The 13106-nt window shown below is 54.7% G+C and overlaps 1 protein-coding gene across 2 annotated transcripts in view; it reads left to right on the top strand.

Annotated features, from left to right (window-relative positions):
- ABCC3 (ATP binding cassette subfamily C member 3) overlaps positions 1 to 13106 on the top strand; it is a 39045-nt gene that overhangs the window by 11143 nt on the left and 14796 nt on the right. The window contains exons 7-17 of one of the 2 annotated variants that reach the window (XM_028521089.1): positions 502 to 633; positions 1801 to 1992; positions 4942 to 5119; positions 5218 to 5379; positions 5918 to 6010; positions 7179 to 7382; positions 7497 to 7643; positions 8058 to 8145; positions 8505 to 8571; positions 8801 to 8927; positions 9003 to 9179. In XM_028521089.1, the coding sequence (XP_028376890.1) occupies positions 502 to 633; positions 1801 to 1992; positions 4942 to 5119; positions 5218 to 5379; positions 5918 to 6010; positions 7179 to 7382; positions 7497 to 7643; positions 8058 to 8145; positions 8505 to 8571; positions 8801 to 8927; positions 9003 to 9179 (1567 nt within the window). The remainder of the gene's footprint in view (positions 1 to 501; positions 634 to 1800; positions 1993 to 4941; positions 5120 to 5217; positions 5380 to 5917; positions 6011 to 7178; positions 7383 to 7496; positions 7644 to 8057; positions 8146 to 8504; positions 8572 to 8800; positions 8928 to 9002; positions 9180 to 13106) is intronic. The other variant, XM_036033736.1, reaches the window with a different exon arrangement.

Raw genomic sequence — 13106 nt, 5'->3', positions numbered from 1 at the left:
GGGCGAGAGAGGATGGAGAAACTTAGGCTGGAGGCTGAGTGCAAGGGCCGGGCAAGGCCCAGCCCTGACCCCAGGCCAGCCCTGTGTCTAGCAGGTGGTGCGCAGAGGCCCAGGGGCTAGAAGAAACCCGTAATTAGTTCTACACTCTTCTGTCACCTCCTTGGCCACCTGTCAGAGAGGCTTGGGCAGGATAATTGTGTGTCTGACCTGGGTGACAGCTCAGTAACTGTGCTGCACATACTGAAGAGGGCCCCAGCCCGTGTGAATTTCATTGCTAGGGCCCAGGGGTCAGTGGGGCATCAGGGGAAGAGGGAAAGAAGGGGCCTGAGATGGGAACTTGGGGTGGGAGGCAGTGGCCTTCAGCCTGTTCTCACATGGCAAATAAAGGAGACCTCTCCCTTGGCCGCAGCACCCTAGGGAGACCTTCCTTTCTGGAGACCTTTGTTCCAGCTCCAGGCCACTAAACTCTGACTCCCATTTGGGGCCATCTGCCTGCCTCAGGTTGGCCATTCTCGGCTACCGGCGTCCTCTGGAAGAGCGAGACCTCTGGTCCCTGAACAAGGAGGACTCCTCCGAGGTGGTGGTGCAGAGGCTGCTGGAGACCTGGAAGAAGCAGCAAAAGCAGGCAGCACGGTGAGGGTCCCCCGGTGCCCACGCCTCTCTACCCAGCCCCTTCATGCACCTAGGTCTCCTGCAGAGGAGGCTGCTGACTGAGGAGGGCTCCAGGGCTGGGGGTAGGGAGAAGAGCAGGTGCAGGGGGTCCTGAGGTGGGAGGCTCAGGCCTGGGTGAGGCCAGCTCTCTCCAGCTGCCCTGAGGCCGGAGGACGGCTGCTGCTTTTGCAGCGCTTACTCCACCCGAGGCGTGGCCCTGAGCACGGAGTGAACTCGGTCTCCAACCCCCTACAGTGTATACCCTGCTGTCCCCTTGTTGTAGAAGGGGACATAGACATTCAGTGTGTACCCAAAGTCCCCCAGTTGGGGGTGGCACAGCTGGAATTCACACCCAGTTGTCTGGCTCCCCTGCTCTTACCCTGCACCACCTTGCCCAGCGTGGAGGTAGATTCCAGGGACGCCCCTTGGCGGGGGGCAGGGTCTCTAGTCCTGCCTCGTCCTGTTTGAAGGCAGCGGCTGGAGCAGACAACCCTCCAGCCGAGGGGCCTTCCCCCGGGCAGCCCCCCATCAGGGACCCCATCTCCGGCTCACTGCCAGCCATGAGAGACAGGGCTCTGAGTCCTCCTCTCCTCCACCTCCGACCCTGGGGCTGAGCCCCCCACCAACCCAGGGCCCGGGACTCCGGTGCTTTTTCAGTCAGGAGTCCCTGACACCAGCCGGCTTTCAGAGGAGCCTGGCACTTGGGTTTGGTCAACAGCGCCTTCGCTTCCATAACGTGGAGCCTCTGGGAAGCCCCGTAGCTCCCCAGTCTGCCTGGGCACCCCTTCTCTGGCCCTCCACATCGCCTCTACCCCCTCCCTGCACAGCTCCCCGTGACGAGGCTGCTAGCCTTCCCTGCCCGTGTGTCCCTTCCCTCTCCACATCCTCCCTGGGCAGGCCAGGGCAAGCCAGTGGTGGGGCATTGCTGGGTTATAGTCCTCAGATGTCAGTTAGACACGGCTTACATACCCTCTGGCACCTGAGGACAGTATCTCTTGCGGCATTCACCTGGAAAGTCATGTTGTCCATCCCCCCGGCCCCGGCCCCCAGTCCTGAGAGCCCAGAAAGCAGCGCCCCTCTCCTCCCCACCCATCCCAGGCACTTGGCTGCACGGGGCCCATTACCTACTGCTCCTTCCTCCCCGACCAGACACAGGGTCGCAGGGGCATCCGGGAAGACAGTCTCCGGTGAGGATGAGGGGCTGCTGGGGAGCCGGCCCAGGCCCCGGGAGCCGTCCTTCCTGAAGGCCCTGCTGGTCACCTTCGGCCCGGGTTTCCTCATCAGCACGTGCTTCATGCTGGTCCAGGACCTGCTGTCCTTCGTCAATCCCCAGCTGCTCAGGTCTCCGCACGCTCCCTCTCGCTGCAGCCCTTCCCTGGGCGGGCGGTGGCTGGCTGTCCCTGAGGGCTGAGCCCAGAGGAGGGGATGACGAGTAGTGAAGAGAGCCCCGGACCAGGAACCGAAGGGACTCTCTCCACTCTCTGTGTGCCCTCGGGCAGTGGCAATGGCTCTGCACCTCAGCTTCCCCAGTCACATCCAACTTGTCTTTACCATGCTGTGTGCCAGGCTTCCTTGTGGATGTGTTAAACAAACATTTTTTCTTTTTTTTTAATTAATTAATTTATTTTTAGAGAGAGGGGAGATAAGGGAGATGGAGAGGGAGAGAAACATCAATGGGTGGTTTCCTCTTGCGTGCCCTCCACTGGGGACCTAGCCCGAAACCCAGGCATATGCCCTGACTGGGAATCGAACTAGTGACCTATTGGTTCACAGGCCCACGCTCAATCCACTGAGCTATACCAGCCAGAGCACAAACATTCTTTCTTTAAATCCCACAGAGAAGTGTCCCTACTCCCATTTTACAAACAAGGAAGCAGAAAAACTAAATTAAAAAATAAAAATAAAAACAAGCGAGGAAGCAGCAACTCAGAAAGGTGAAGTGACTTGTGGGGGAAACCAATGAGTCAGTCCATCAGGGTGCAGTGCAGGTGGAGGTGCACTCAGGTGTCTGGACCCCAGGAGGGGCACAGAAGCCAGTGTGGGAAAGAGCAGGTATGTTTGCCAGCCAGGGAGGGTATAAAAATTGGGAGCACAAGCAGGGGTTAGTTAACCAGGGGAGGAAGGAGGGAAAGGTGCAGCCGAGCCAGAGTCACAAAGGCCTGAGGCAGCAGGATCCGGGCGATCCAGGCATTCCCGATGGCGGCCGCGATGCTGGAGGGAAGCATGGTCAGAGGGAAGGGCAGAAAGACAAAGGGAGAGGGGGAGAGCGAAGGAAATCCTTGAGAGATTTGCAGCCAGATGGGGCAGCTGGTCTGTATCTTGGAAGGATCCCCTGGCAGTAGTAGGTCAGGGGACAATAGAATAGGTGGCCAGATGAAAGTGGGCCGACCGGGGCAGATGGGAGCCCAGGCCAGGAGTGAGATAGGATTCAGAAGCTACTCTGGAGATGAGGGGTGTGCCAGGAGAGGGAGGGGTCCAGGGTGACTGGAGGACGAAGGATCTTTTGCTGCGATGATGAACTCAGTGGGAGGAGGGGGCTGGGTAACAGACAAGGTAGTGAGTTGAGTCGTGGCCACATGGTTGTATAGCTCAGCTGGGCCCCCCAAGGTGAGACTGCCAGCCAGCTGAAGGTCACATTTCAGAGCCATCGGTGGAAGCCCAGGGTCTCACCCTGTGGCTCAGCTTTGCCATGCAGAGGCTCCAGACAGAGCCCTGGGGAATTCTGATGGGTAGGGGGTAAGCGGAAGCCTGGCGGGGAGCAGCAGAGATGGAGGAGCAGAGCGCTTGCAAGGCGGCCAGTAAAATGGAGCCCGAGCAAGGCCACGTGGGGTTGGTTGGTGACTTTGCCAAGAACAGAGACTGGGACCGAGGGAAAGGCCCTGAGAGCAGGGGGTCTACAGGGGAGACAGGGGCCGTGGAGGTCTAGAAACTTCCTGTACAGAAAGATGCATTCATTTCCTGTGGCTGCGGCAACAAATTACCATACAATGGGTGGCCTGAAACAACAGCAGTTTATTCTCTCCAGCTGTGGAGGCCAGAAGGCTGAAATCAAGGTGTCGGTGGGGTCGGTTCCTTCTAGAAGTTCTGAGTGAGAATCTGTCCCTTGCCCCCTAGCTTCTGGGGGTTGCTGGCACTCCTTGGTGTTCCTCAGTCTGTAGACGCAGCACTCCTGTCTCTGCCTCTTCCTCCTCCTCCTCCTCACAGCCCTTTCATGAGTGTATCTGTGTTTCTGTGCAAGCCTCTCCTTACAAGGACAGCAGCCATCGGATTAGGGCCCACCCTCGTGATCTCATCTTAACTTGATTCTGTCTGCACAGACCTTCTTTCCAAATAAGATCACATTCACAGGTACCAGGGCTTAGGACTTGAATATATGGTTTTGGGAGACACGTCCAGCCCTCAGAAGGAGAGGCCTGGCTGTGGCTATGGAGGTAGATCCCCATGGTCAAGGGGAGGTGTGTCCCATCGTGGAAGAGAATTAATTGGTCACGTCAAAGGGAAAGGTACAGGGCTGCCAGCAGAGATGAAGGTATTGAAGACCAGGAGAAAGGGGGGCGATGATGGAGCATGTTCCCGAGGAGGTGGATGGGATGCAGAGCTTAGCGGGGCAGGGGCAGGCTGGGGGAGCTGCTCCCTCTCTCCTGAGGCAGCAGAGAGGGAAGAAGGCAAGTGTTGGAAGGAAAGTGTGTGGTCGGTGGGGGGTTTGTAACAGGTGAGTTAAGTGGGAGGACTCAGTGGGCAGCCGCTCAGAAGGTAAGAGAAGAGAGGTGAAGCGGGTGGTGGAAGAGGAGGTGACGTAGGGCCCGGGGGCAGGTCACCAGTTAGCACTGGCGCCGGCTGATGTTGGAGAGGATGGGTTTGAGGGGTGAGAGCCTGTGTGGTCAGGCAGGACACTCAGCCCTCAGCAGCCTGGGAGAAGGCACAGGAAGTTCTAACCAAGAAACATGTAGCATCACTTCCTGCCGTGTGGTCTAAGCAGGCAAGAAAGGCAGGCAGATGAGGCTGGTGGTGAGAGAGCCAGAAGGGAGGTGTAGCCGGGGGCGTGGCAGACAGAAAAGGAGGTGAAGGCAGAAGGGAGCCAGGAGGGAGGGTCAGGGTCTTGAGGCAACAGTGGGCTGGGTCCCCCTGGGTGGGGGCCGGGAGGAGGGTTAGCAGCTGCCACCCGCCCCCTGAGAGGTTTCAGGGGAGGGGGCAGAGTGGAGGCCGAGGGTGAAAGGGGAGGGAAGCAGGAGAGGGAGCAGCCTGAGGAGCCCCCCCTCACACCTTCATGCCTCTCTCCTGCCCTTGCAGCGTCCTGATCAAATTTATTTCAAACCCCATGGCCCCCAACTGGTGGGGCTTCCTGGTGGCCGGGCTGATGTTCACGTGCTCCATGATGCAGACGCTATTCTTGCACCAGGCTAACCGTTACATCTTTGTGATGGGGTTGAGGCTTCGTACGGGGATCATAGGTGTCATCTACAGGAAGGTCAGCTGGAGCAGGGCTTGGCGGGGCCAGGGAGGCTGGCCCTGGGGAGCTTTGGAGAGTGTCACTGGCCCAGTTCGTCACCCACTGTCTACCTGCAGGCTCTGGTCATCAGCAATTCAGTCAGGCGTGAGTCCACCGTGGGGGAAATTGTCAACCTCATGTCAGTGGATGCCCAGCACTTCATGGACCTCACCCCCTTCCTCAACCTGCTGTGGTCAGGGCCATTGCAGATCATCCTGGCCATCTACTTCCTCTGGCAGGTGATTCTCCGGCCCCTTCCTCTGACCTTGACCTTGCTGAGGAAGGGCAAGAGAGGGTTACTACTGGTCAGCAGAGGTGCGGCATCATGGACACAAGAGCTTCCCTAGATGCTGGGGTGGGAGTCAGGACTGCAGGGGTGCTGATGCTGGTGTGTGCAACCGGGTTGTCCCAGCCTGGGGGACTGCCCTTCGCCGAGGTCCCAGGGGAGGAAAGGGGGACTAAGAGGCAGGTGTGTGTGACTGCCCGTCACTGTGTCTGTATTTGCCCTCCTGTGTGTCTGGACACCCCTCCTCGCCTGCCTGTTTGTGCCTGTTTGTGCCTGTTTGCCGTCACTGTCAGATGGCTGGTGGCCTCTGCAGATGTTTTGGTCATTTTGGCTTTCTCTATGTGTCTCCTTTTCGCTGCCTATCTGGCTGATCATTATCGATTGCTTCCTGTCCATCTCCGTGTTTAAGATCGATAAGCCTCTGTCTGTGGGGTTCCATCGATATACACACTGGTTTAATGTGTCCTTTCTGACCACCTGTGCCTCCTCAGAACCTGGGTCCCTCCATCCTGGCAGGAGTCGCTTTCCTGGTCTTGCAGATCCCACTCAATGCAGTTGTGGCCATGAAGATGCGTGCTTTCCAGGTGGGTGCTGTCACAGGTGCACTGTGTCTGCCTGGAGCACCTGGCCAGGTGCCTGGGAAGGGCATTCACTACCCTGGGGCCCCTCGGTTATTTTGTTTACTAACGATGGGTGGCTACAAGCCACTTTCACAAACACTAGCTCACTCTATCCTCACAACAAGGCTGAGAGTGGTTCTTATTTTGCACCTGAGGAACCAATGCCCAGAGAGAGGCATGGCAGTCCAGAATCAGGCAGACTTGGGACTGGAACCTGCATCTTCTGGTCTCTTATGAGTTTCTTCTGCCACACCATGCTGAGTGTGAATAGCCAATCACCTGGTCCCTTTTTTTTTTTGCAAACATTTATTGTCTTCAGTAGCTTCCCACTGTATGCAGAATGAATGACAACGTCCCTAGGTCCATACACCAGGCCCCTGCTTACCTTGTAAGCCCTTACCCCCTGCGGTGTGGCCAAATTTCAGCTGGTCTGGCCTTCTTACTTTTCTGCAAAGTGCTGAGCTCTGCCTACCTCTGGGCCACCACCCACACTGTTCCATGGAATGTTCTTCCCTTCCTTGCGTGCCCAACTCCTTCCCTTGTCCCACCTCCCAACATAAACTCTGATTTCCTAGACTCACAGAATCCTATGGTTTCCCTCAGGATACACACGCTGATTTATTAAGTATTTATTTAAGTAATCGCTCACTTCCTACCTGCCTACCCATCAGACTAGATGCTAGGTGGCATCAAGGTGCTGAATGATGACCGGAGCCTTGTTTGAGTTGGTCACGGCTATCTGCCCCACGCCTGGCATGTGGCCTGGCACACAGTAGGCACTCCATAAGTGGGTTGAATGAATAAATTCATTTGGCGTGCTGCATCATGGATTAGGGTCAGGAAGCTGTCAGTCTAACTGGGGAAGCACATTGTGCCTTAGAGACCCAGGGAAGGGGGCAGGGGATGCTGCCTGGGAGGGACCATGACCCTGGTGCTGAGGTTGAAGCTAGATTTTTGGGGACAAGGGGAGGCTGAGCTGGGCCTTCCAGGCGGAGGTGCGGCACAGGCCCAGAGGGGAGGAGTGGTGAGCAGCCCCGGTGGCTGCAGTGTGTGCCCGTGTGGAAGGTACCAGCCCCCGAGGGTGGCAGTCTGAGGAGGAGAGTGGAGCGTGCCACTGCCACTCTCTCTGCAGGCAAAACAAATGAAGTTCAGGGACTCGCGCGTCAAGCTGATGAGTGAGATCCTGGGTGGCATCAAGGTGCTGAAGCTGTATGCCTGGGAGCCCAGCCTCCTGCAGCAGGTGGAGGGCATCCGGCAGAGTGAGCTCCGGCTGATGCGCCGGGCTGCCTACCTCCACGCCATATCCATCCTCATCTGGAACTGCACCCCCTTCCTGGTGAGGCTCTCCTGCCGGGGCTGGCCTCCCACCTCCCGCCCCCTGCCTCCCACCTGGGCAGCCCGGGTCTCTGGGCCCAGCATACTCCACCCTGACACTCCCACCGCTACGCAGGTGACCCTCATCACCCTCGGGGTGTACGTGTTCGTGGACCCAAACAACGTGCTGGATGCCGAGAAGGCCTTTGTGTCTGTGTCCCTGTTCAATATCTTAAAGAACCCCCTCTGCTCACTGCCCAGTTTAATCAGCAGTCTGACCCAGGTAACCGCAGGTGGGGCTGGGGGTTCTGCTGGAGGAGGGCAGGTGGCTGGGGTTGCTCAGGGTCAGGAGATAATCAAGGAGAGTTACTGGAACCAGGAGAGGGTCACCTGGCATTAAGAAGAATTGTTCAAAGTTGAATAAAGTCATTAGAATCAGGGGTCATTTGGGGTCAGAGGAGGTCAGGTGGGGGTCCCTGAAAACCTGAGTTCTGGAGGCAACCTCCTCTTATCAACCTGGACTCTGTCTTTGGCCATGGATCCAGGAAAGACAGTCCTACAAGGGGCCCCCAAACCAGTGTCTGGGCCTTCAGGAGGCTCCGCCACACCCAGGAAGTTGGGGGCCATCAAGTGTAAGAGGGAACGGAGGGGGATAGAGCATGCACGGCTTCCAGGGCTGACTCATACCCTCCTGCAGACCAGCGTGTCCCTGAAACGGATCCAGCATTTCCTGAGCCAAGATGAACTTGACTCCCAGTGTGTAGAAAGAAAGACCATCACCCCAGGTCCAGACACCGCTACCTGGGCTGCTCTTGCAGCGGCCCCTGCTCCAGAAAATCCTTGTTCCAAGCTTTTAACTTTCCTCTTGTGACCCCTTTTGTTCTTCCTCTTTCATACCTTTAATTCTGTGCCTGCCTTTGTCCTCTCTGGCTCTCTGCTCCCCGCTCCTTCATCCCTCCACCGCTCTCCTTCCTTCCCTCGGCCTCCCCACGCCCCTGTCCCAGGCCTTCCCGCCCCTTTTCCTGGTGCGCCAAGCTTCCCTGCCTTCTCCCCTTGACCCCTTCCCAAGCTTCCCGCCCCTCTCCCTCCTAACCTCCCCCAGGGATCCTGGCCCCCCTGACCCTGTATACCCTGACCCTTCCAGACCATGCTGTCATCATAGAGAATGGCACCTTCACCTGGGCCCAGGACCTGCCCCCAGCCCTGCACAGGTACCAGCTTCCCCTGTGCCTTCCTAGCTGCCTAAAGTGGGTCAAAGTTCAGATCAATAGCAAAACCTGCCCCTAACCCTTACTCCCAAGTCTCTGGCCTGGAAAGCAGGAAGAGACAGCCTCAATTGCCAGGGTGGTATCTGGCAGGGAAAAGGGCTTGGGTCTCCGGGTGGGAGGTTGGGAATCAAAAACCTGACCTGTGTCTTTGACTGGGCTCCTGGTCTCCCAGCTTAGACATCCAGGTGCCGAAGGGGGCACTGGTGGCTGTGGTGGGGCCCGTGGGCTGTGGAAAGTCCTCCCTGGTGTCTGCCCTTCTGGGAGAGATGGAGAAGCTGGAAGGCAAGGTGTATGTGAAGGTGAGAAGGGTAGGGACTCCTGGGAAGGGAAGCTTGGCGAACCCCAAGGTAACTCTGGGCTTCTCCTATGGCCAGGGCTCCGTGGCCTATGTGCCCCAGCAGGCCTGGATCCAGAACTGCACTCTTCAGGAAAATGTGCTATTTGGCAGAACCCTGGACCCCAATCGCTACCAACGGGCCCTGGAGGCCTGTGCGCTGCTGGCCGACCTGGAGGTGCTGCCTGGAAGGGACAAGACAGAGATTGGAGAGAAGGTACATGGTCCCCTCCCATCCTCTGGGGAGTCAGCATACACAGCTGCCCACCGTAACCCAGCCCGGGTTCCTATATGCACTCATTCACACATTCATGTAATACCATGCCCAGCTCTGCGCTAGGCCCTGGGGAAACGGGTCTGTTGCCGGGGGTGGGGGTGCTAAGCCGTGAGCAGGTAGATGCTGAAAAATGTCTGCAGATCAGGCTGAAGGCCTGTGCAGGGACAGGGAGGGCAGTGTAGGCAGGGGAAGTCTACATACGGAAAAGCGTCACTTTGGAGCTACATTGTAACAGCCGAGGAAGAAGGGCTCGTCATTCATCCATTCATTCATTCCTCAGATTTTACTACACACCCACATCCCAGACAATGCTATACAGTAGTGAGTACACGAGTCTTAAAATCTCTGCCTTTTTCTCTCCCTGTCTTTCTCCCTTCCTTTTCCTGTCTCTGAAAGTAATAAATAAAATCTTAAAAAGAAAATGCCCTGACCAGCCTGGCTCAGTTGGTTGAGCATCGCTCCACAAAGGGAAAGGTGTTCGGTGCAATGTCCGGGCAGGGCACTTGCCTGGGTTGTGGGTGTGGTCCCTGGGTAGGGCACTTAGGAGAGACGACCAATTGCTGTTTCTCACATCAGTGTTTCTCCTTCTCTCTTTCTTCCTTCTTTCCTCTCCTCTTAAAAACAACACGTAAATAAAATCTTTAAAATCTCTGCCTTCAGATAGCTTACATTCTAGTGGGGGGGGGATGATAAGCAAGATAAATACATGTGTAGTATATATGAGATAAATGCTAAGGGGGAAAGAATGGAACAGAGAAGGGACATAGGACTGTGCTTAGGGCTGTATTCTGTATTGTTCGGGTGCCTTGGGAAAGCCTCACCGAAGGTTGCAAAGGAGGCAGCGGGCCACTTCTGGGGACACGGAGCCTTGCCTGGGAGAAAGGCCCCATGAGGCAGAGAGAGCAGTAAGTGCAAAGCCCCCGAGGCAGAAGTGTGATTGAGGCATTTAAGGACCAGCTGGGAGGCCAGTATGGCTGGGGCGCAGTGAGCTGGAGGAAGGGGAAGAGCTGAGGCCAGCGAGGTGTCCAGGCAGCCATTTCCCATGCTGCCTTGCAGGCCACTGGAAGAACTGGCTTTACCAAGAAGGATGGAAAGTCTTTGAAGGTGTGAGCTGAGGATGGTGGGTAGACTAGTTAGGAAGGGGCCGGAGGGTACAGGGCAAGGCAGAGCCTGGAAGACCTTGGTTAAGGTTTTGGCATGTACCCTAAAAACCATGAGATATCAGTGGAAGTTTTTGTTTTTTAGTTTACTTATTTGTTTTTAATTGTTGTGACATGTGCACAACAGAATTTACAGTCGTCACCATTTTTAAGCGTGCAGGTCAGGGTGTTGAATACACTCGCGTTGCTGTGCATACAGCCCTCCATAACTCTGCTCAGCTTGCAGAGCTAAACCCGTGTGCCTCTTCAGCAGTAGCTTCCCATCCTCCTCCCTCCCCAGCTCTTGGCAACCACCTTTCTACTTCCTGTCTCTGCGCACTTGACTCCTCCAGGCGCGTCATATAAATGGAATCACATATTGTAGTATCTTTTTTTGGTGACTGGCTTATTTCGCTTAATATAATATCCTCCAGGTTCATTCATGTCATAGCATGAGTCAAAAGTTCTTTCCTTCTTCAGGTTAAATAACGTTCCATTGTGTGTGTAGACCACGCTTTGTTTATCCCCTCGTCAGTGGGCACTTGGGCTGCTTCCACCTTTGAGCTGCTGTGAAGAGGGCAGCTGTGGAGATGGGTGTGCAAACACCTCTTCAAGACCCTGCCTTCAGTTCTTCTGGGCGCATGCCCGGAAGTGGAATTGCTAGATAATACGGTGGTGCTGGGTTTATTTGTTTTCTTTTTTATTTTCTGAGGAACTGCTGTCCTGTTTTCTGCAATGGCTGCACCATTTAAATGCCCACCAGCAGTGCACAAGGGTTCCAACTTCTACACACCCTGGCCAGCACTTGTGGGGGTTTTTTGGGAGTGGGACAGTGTTCATGTTTCTGACAGCAGCCATACTGATGGGTGTGAGGTGGCACCTCATTGAGGTTTGGGTTTGCATTTCCCTGGTGATCAGAGGTCGGGCATCTTTTCATGCGCTTATTGTCCATTGGTGTGGACAATATCCTCAGATAAAGGTCCATTGAGTCCTCTGCCCATTTTGTGGTGGAGTTCAGCATTTTCCTTGTTGAGTTGGAGGAGTTCTTTATATATATACAGCAGGTCCCCAAATAACGTCATTTCATTCAGTGTCAGTGCATTATAATGTGGTGACATGCTGTAGGAACTTAACTCTTATTTATATCAGTTATATCCATTGGTTCCGTTATCCATCATTTAGCTTGAGTCACAATGACTTGCAGTAAGCGAGGACTTACTGCGCTGGACTTGAACCCCTTATCAGACATATGCATTGCAAACATTTTCACCCAGTCTGTAGGTTGCCTTTTTTTTTTTCACTCTGTTGTGCCCTTTGATGCACAGAGGTTTTAAATTTTATGTGATCCCACTTATCTATTTTTACCTTTGTTGCCTGTGCTTTTGGTGTCATTGCCAAATCCAGGGTCATGAAACTTTTCCTCTCTGCTTTCTTCTAGGAGTTTTAGCACTTTTGTTTTCCATACTGAAGACTTCGGTGTACATTCCCTCAAAACAATGACATCCTCTTACATAACCACAGATGAATTGTCAAAATCCAGAAACTGAACGTTGGTACAATATTACTATCTAAGTCACAGTCTGTGCTCAAATGTCATCATTTGTTTCAGCAATGTCTTTTTTTAGCTATTTTCTTTCCTGGGCTAGGATCTAATCCAGGATCATGAGTTGCGTTTACTTGTCATATCCCTTTACTCTCTGTCAATCTGAATGATTCCTCAATCTTTGTCTTTTAGGACCTTGGTGACACTTTCGAAAAGTACTTTGTAGAATGTCTCTCATTTTGAACATAGTTAGATGCAGATTATGGTTTTGGGGGGGGAATACCAATGAAGTAATGTTGTGTCCTCCTTGGTGCACGCTCTCTGGAGGCAGGTGAGGTCACTTTGTGCCTTGTTAACACTGTGAACTTTGACCACTTGATTGAGGTGGTATCTTTCATTGATCATTTTATGTCATGACTTTCATTGATGAGTCTCGCCTGAGTCAGTGTCTGCTATGATGTTTGCCAAGTGGTAATTTTCTGCCTCCGTTCATCCCATAGTTATTAGCTGGCATTTTACTCTAAGAAAGAGCTTTCTCCTCCTTCCCCTTTTTTACTGATTCATTAATTTCTTTATGTCACATGGGCTCATGGATTCTTATTTGATCCAGTGTGTTATAATCCTGTACCATCATTATTTATCTTGATGTTCAATCTGTCAGTGCTGAGCAGGGGCAGCTGTAGAGCTGCTCTGGCTACAGTGTTGGGGAGTCCCAAAGGCACAGGCCCCCAGTGAGGAGGCTCTCGTGGTGGTTTGGGGGATGATGGCGGCCTGAGCAGAGGGCATGAGGGGAGTAGGAGTCCAAGGTTGTAGGAACCCCGGGAAGACCTCCCCATGTATGACATGACTTCTCTCTCGGATGCATGCTGACCTCACACACAAACCCAATGAAGTGCCCAGCACACAGTAGGCACTCAGGGGAGATGGGTTGGTTGAATACAGGCATGCCCACATGCCTCAGTCACTACACCTGATTCTTGCCAGCAGCTCCCACTCCATCCCACGTTTGCCCTCCCCAGGGGTCAGCCTCTCAGGGCACCCCAAAGAGTGGGCTGTGTTCCTGAGGAATGAAGAAAGCTGGTGGGAGGAGGGCAGGCTACACCTCTGGCCTCTGCCCTCTGGGCCAGCCCTGCTGCTATGTGCATCAGTTTCCCCGTCATGGGTTTAAGGAGAGATCTCCCCTCC

Source organism: Phyllostomus discolor, chromosome 8 (genome assembly GCF_004126475.2).
Source record: "Phyllostomus discolor isolate MPI-MPIP mPhyDis1 chromosome 8, mPhyDis1.pri.v3, whole genome shotgun sequence".
NCBI classification, from domain to species: domain Eukaryota; kingdom Metazoa; phylum Chordata; class Mammalia; order Chiroptera; family Phyllostomidae; genus Phyllostomus; species Phyllostomus discolor.
The sequence above is the reverse complement of the archived record's forward strand: the minus strand, read 5'-3'. Positions and strand labels throughout refer to the sequence as shown.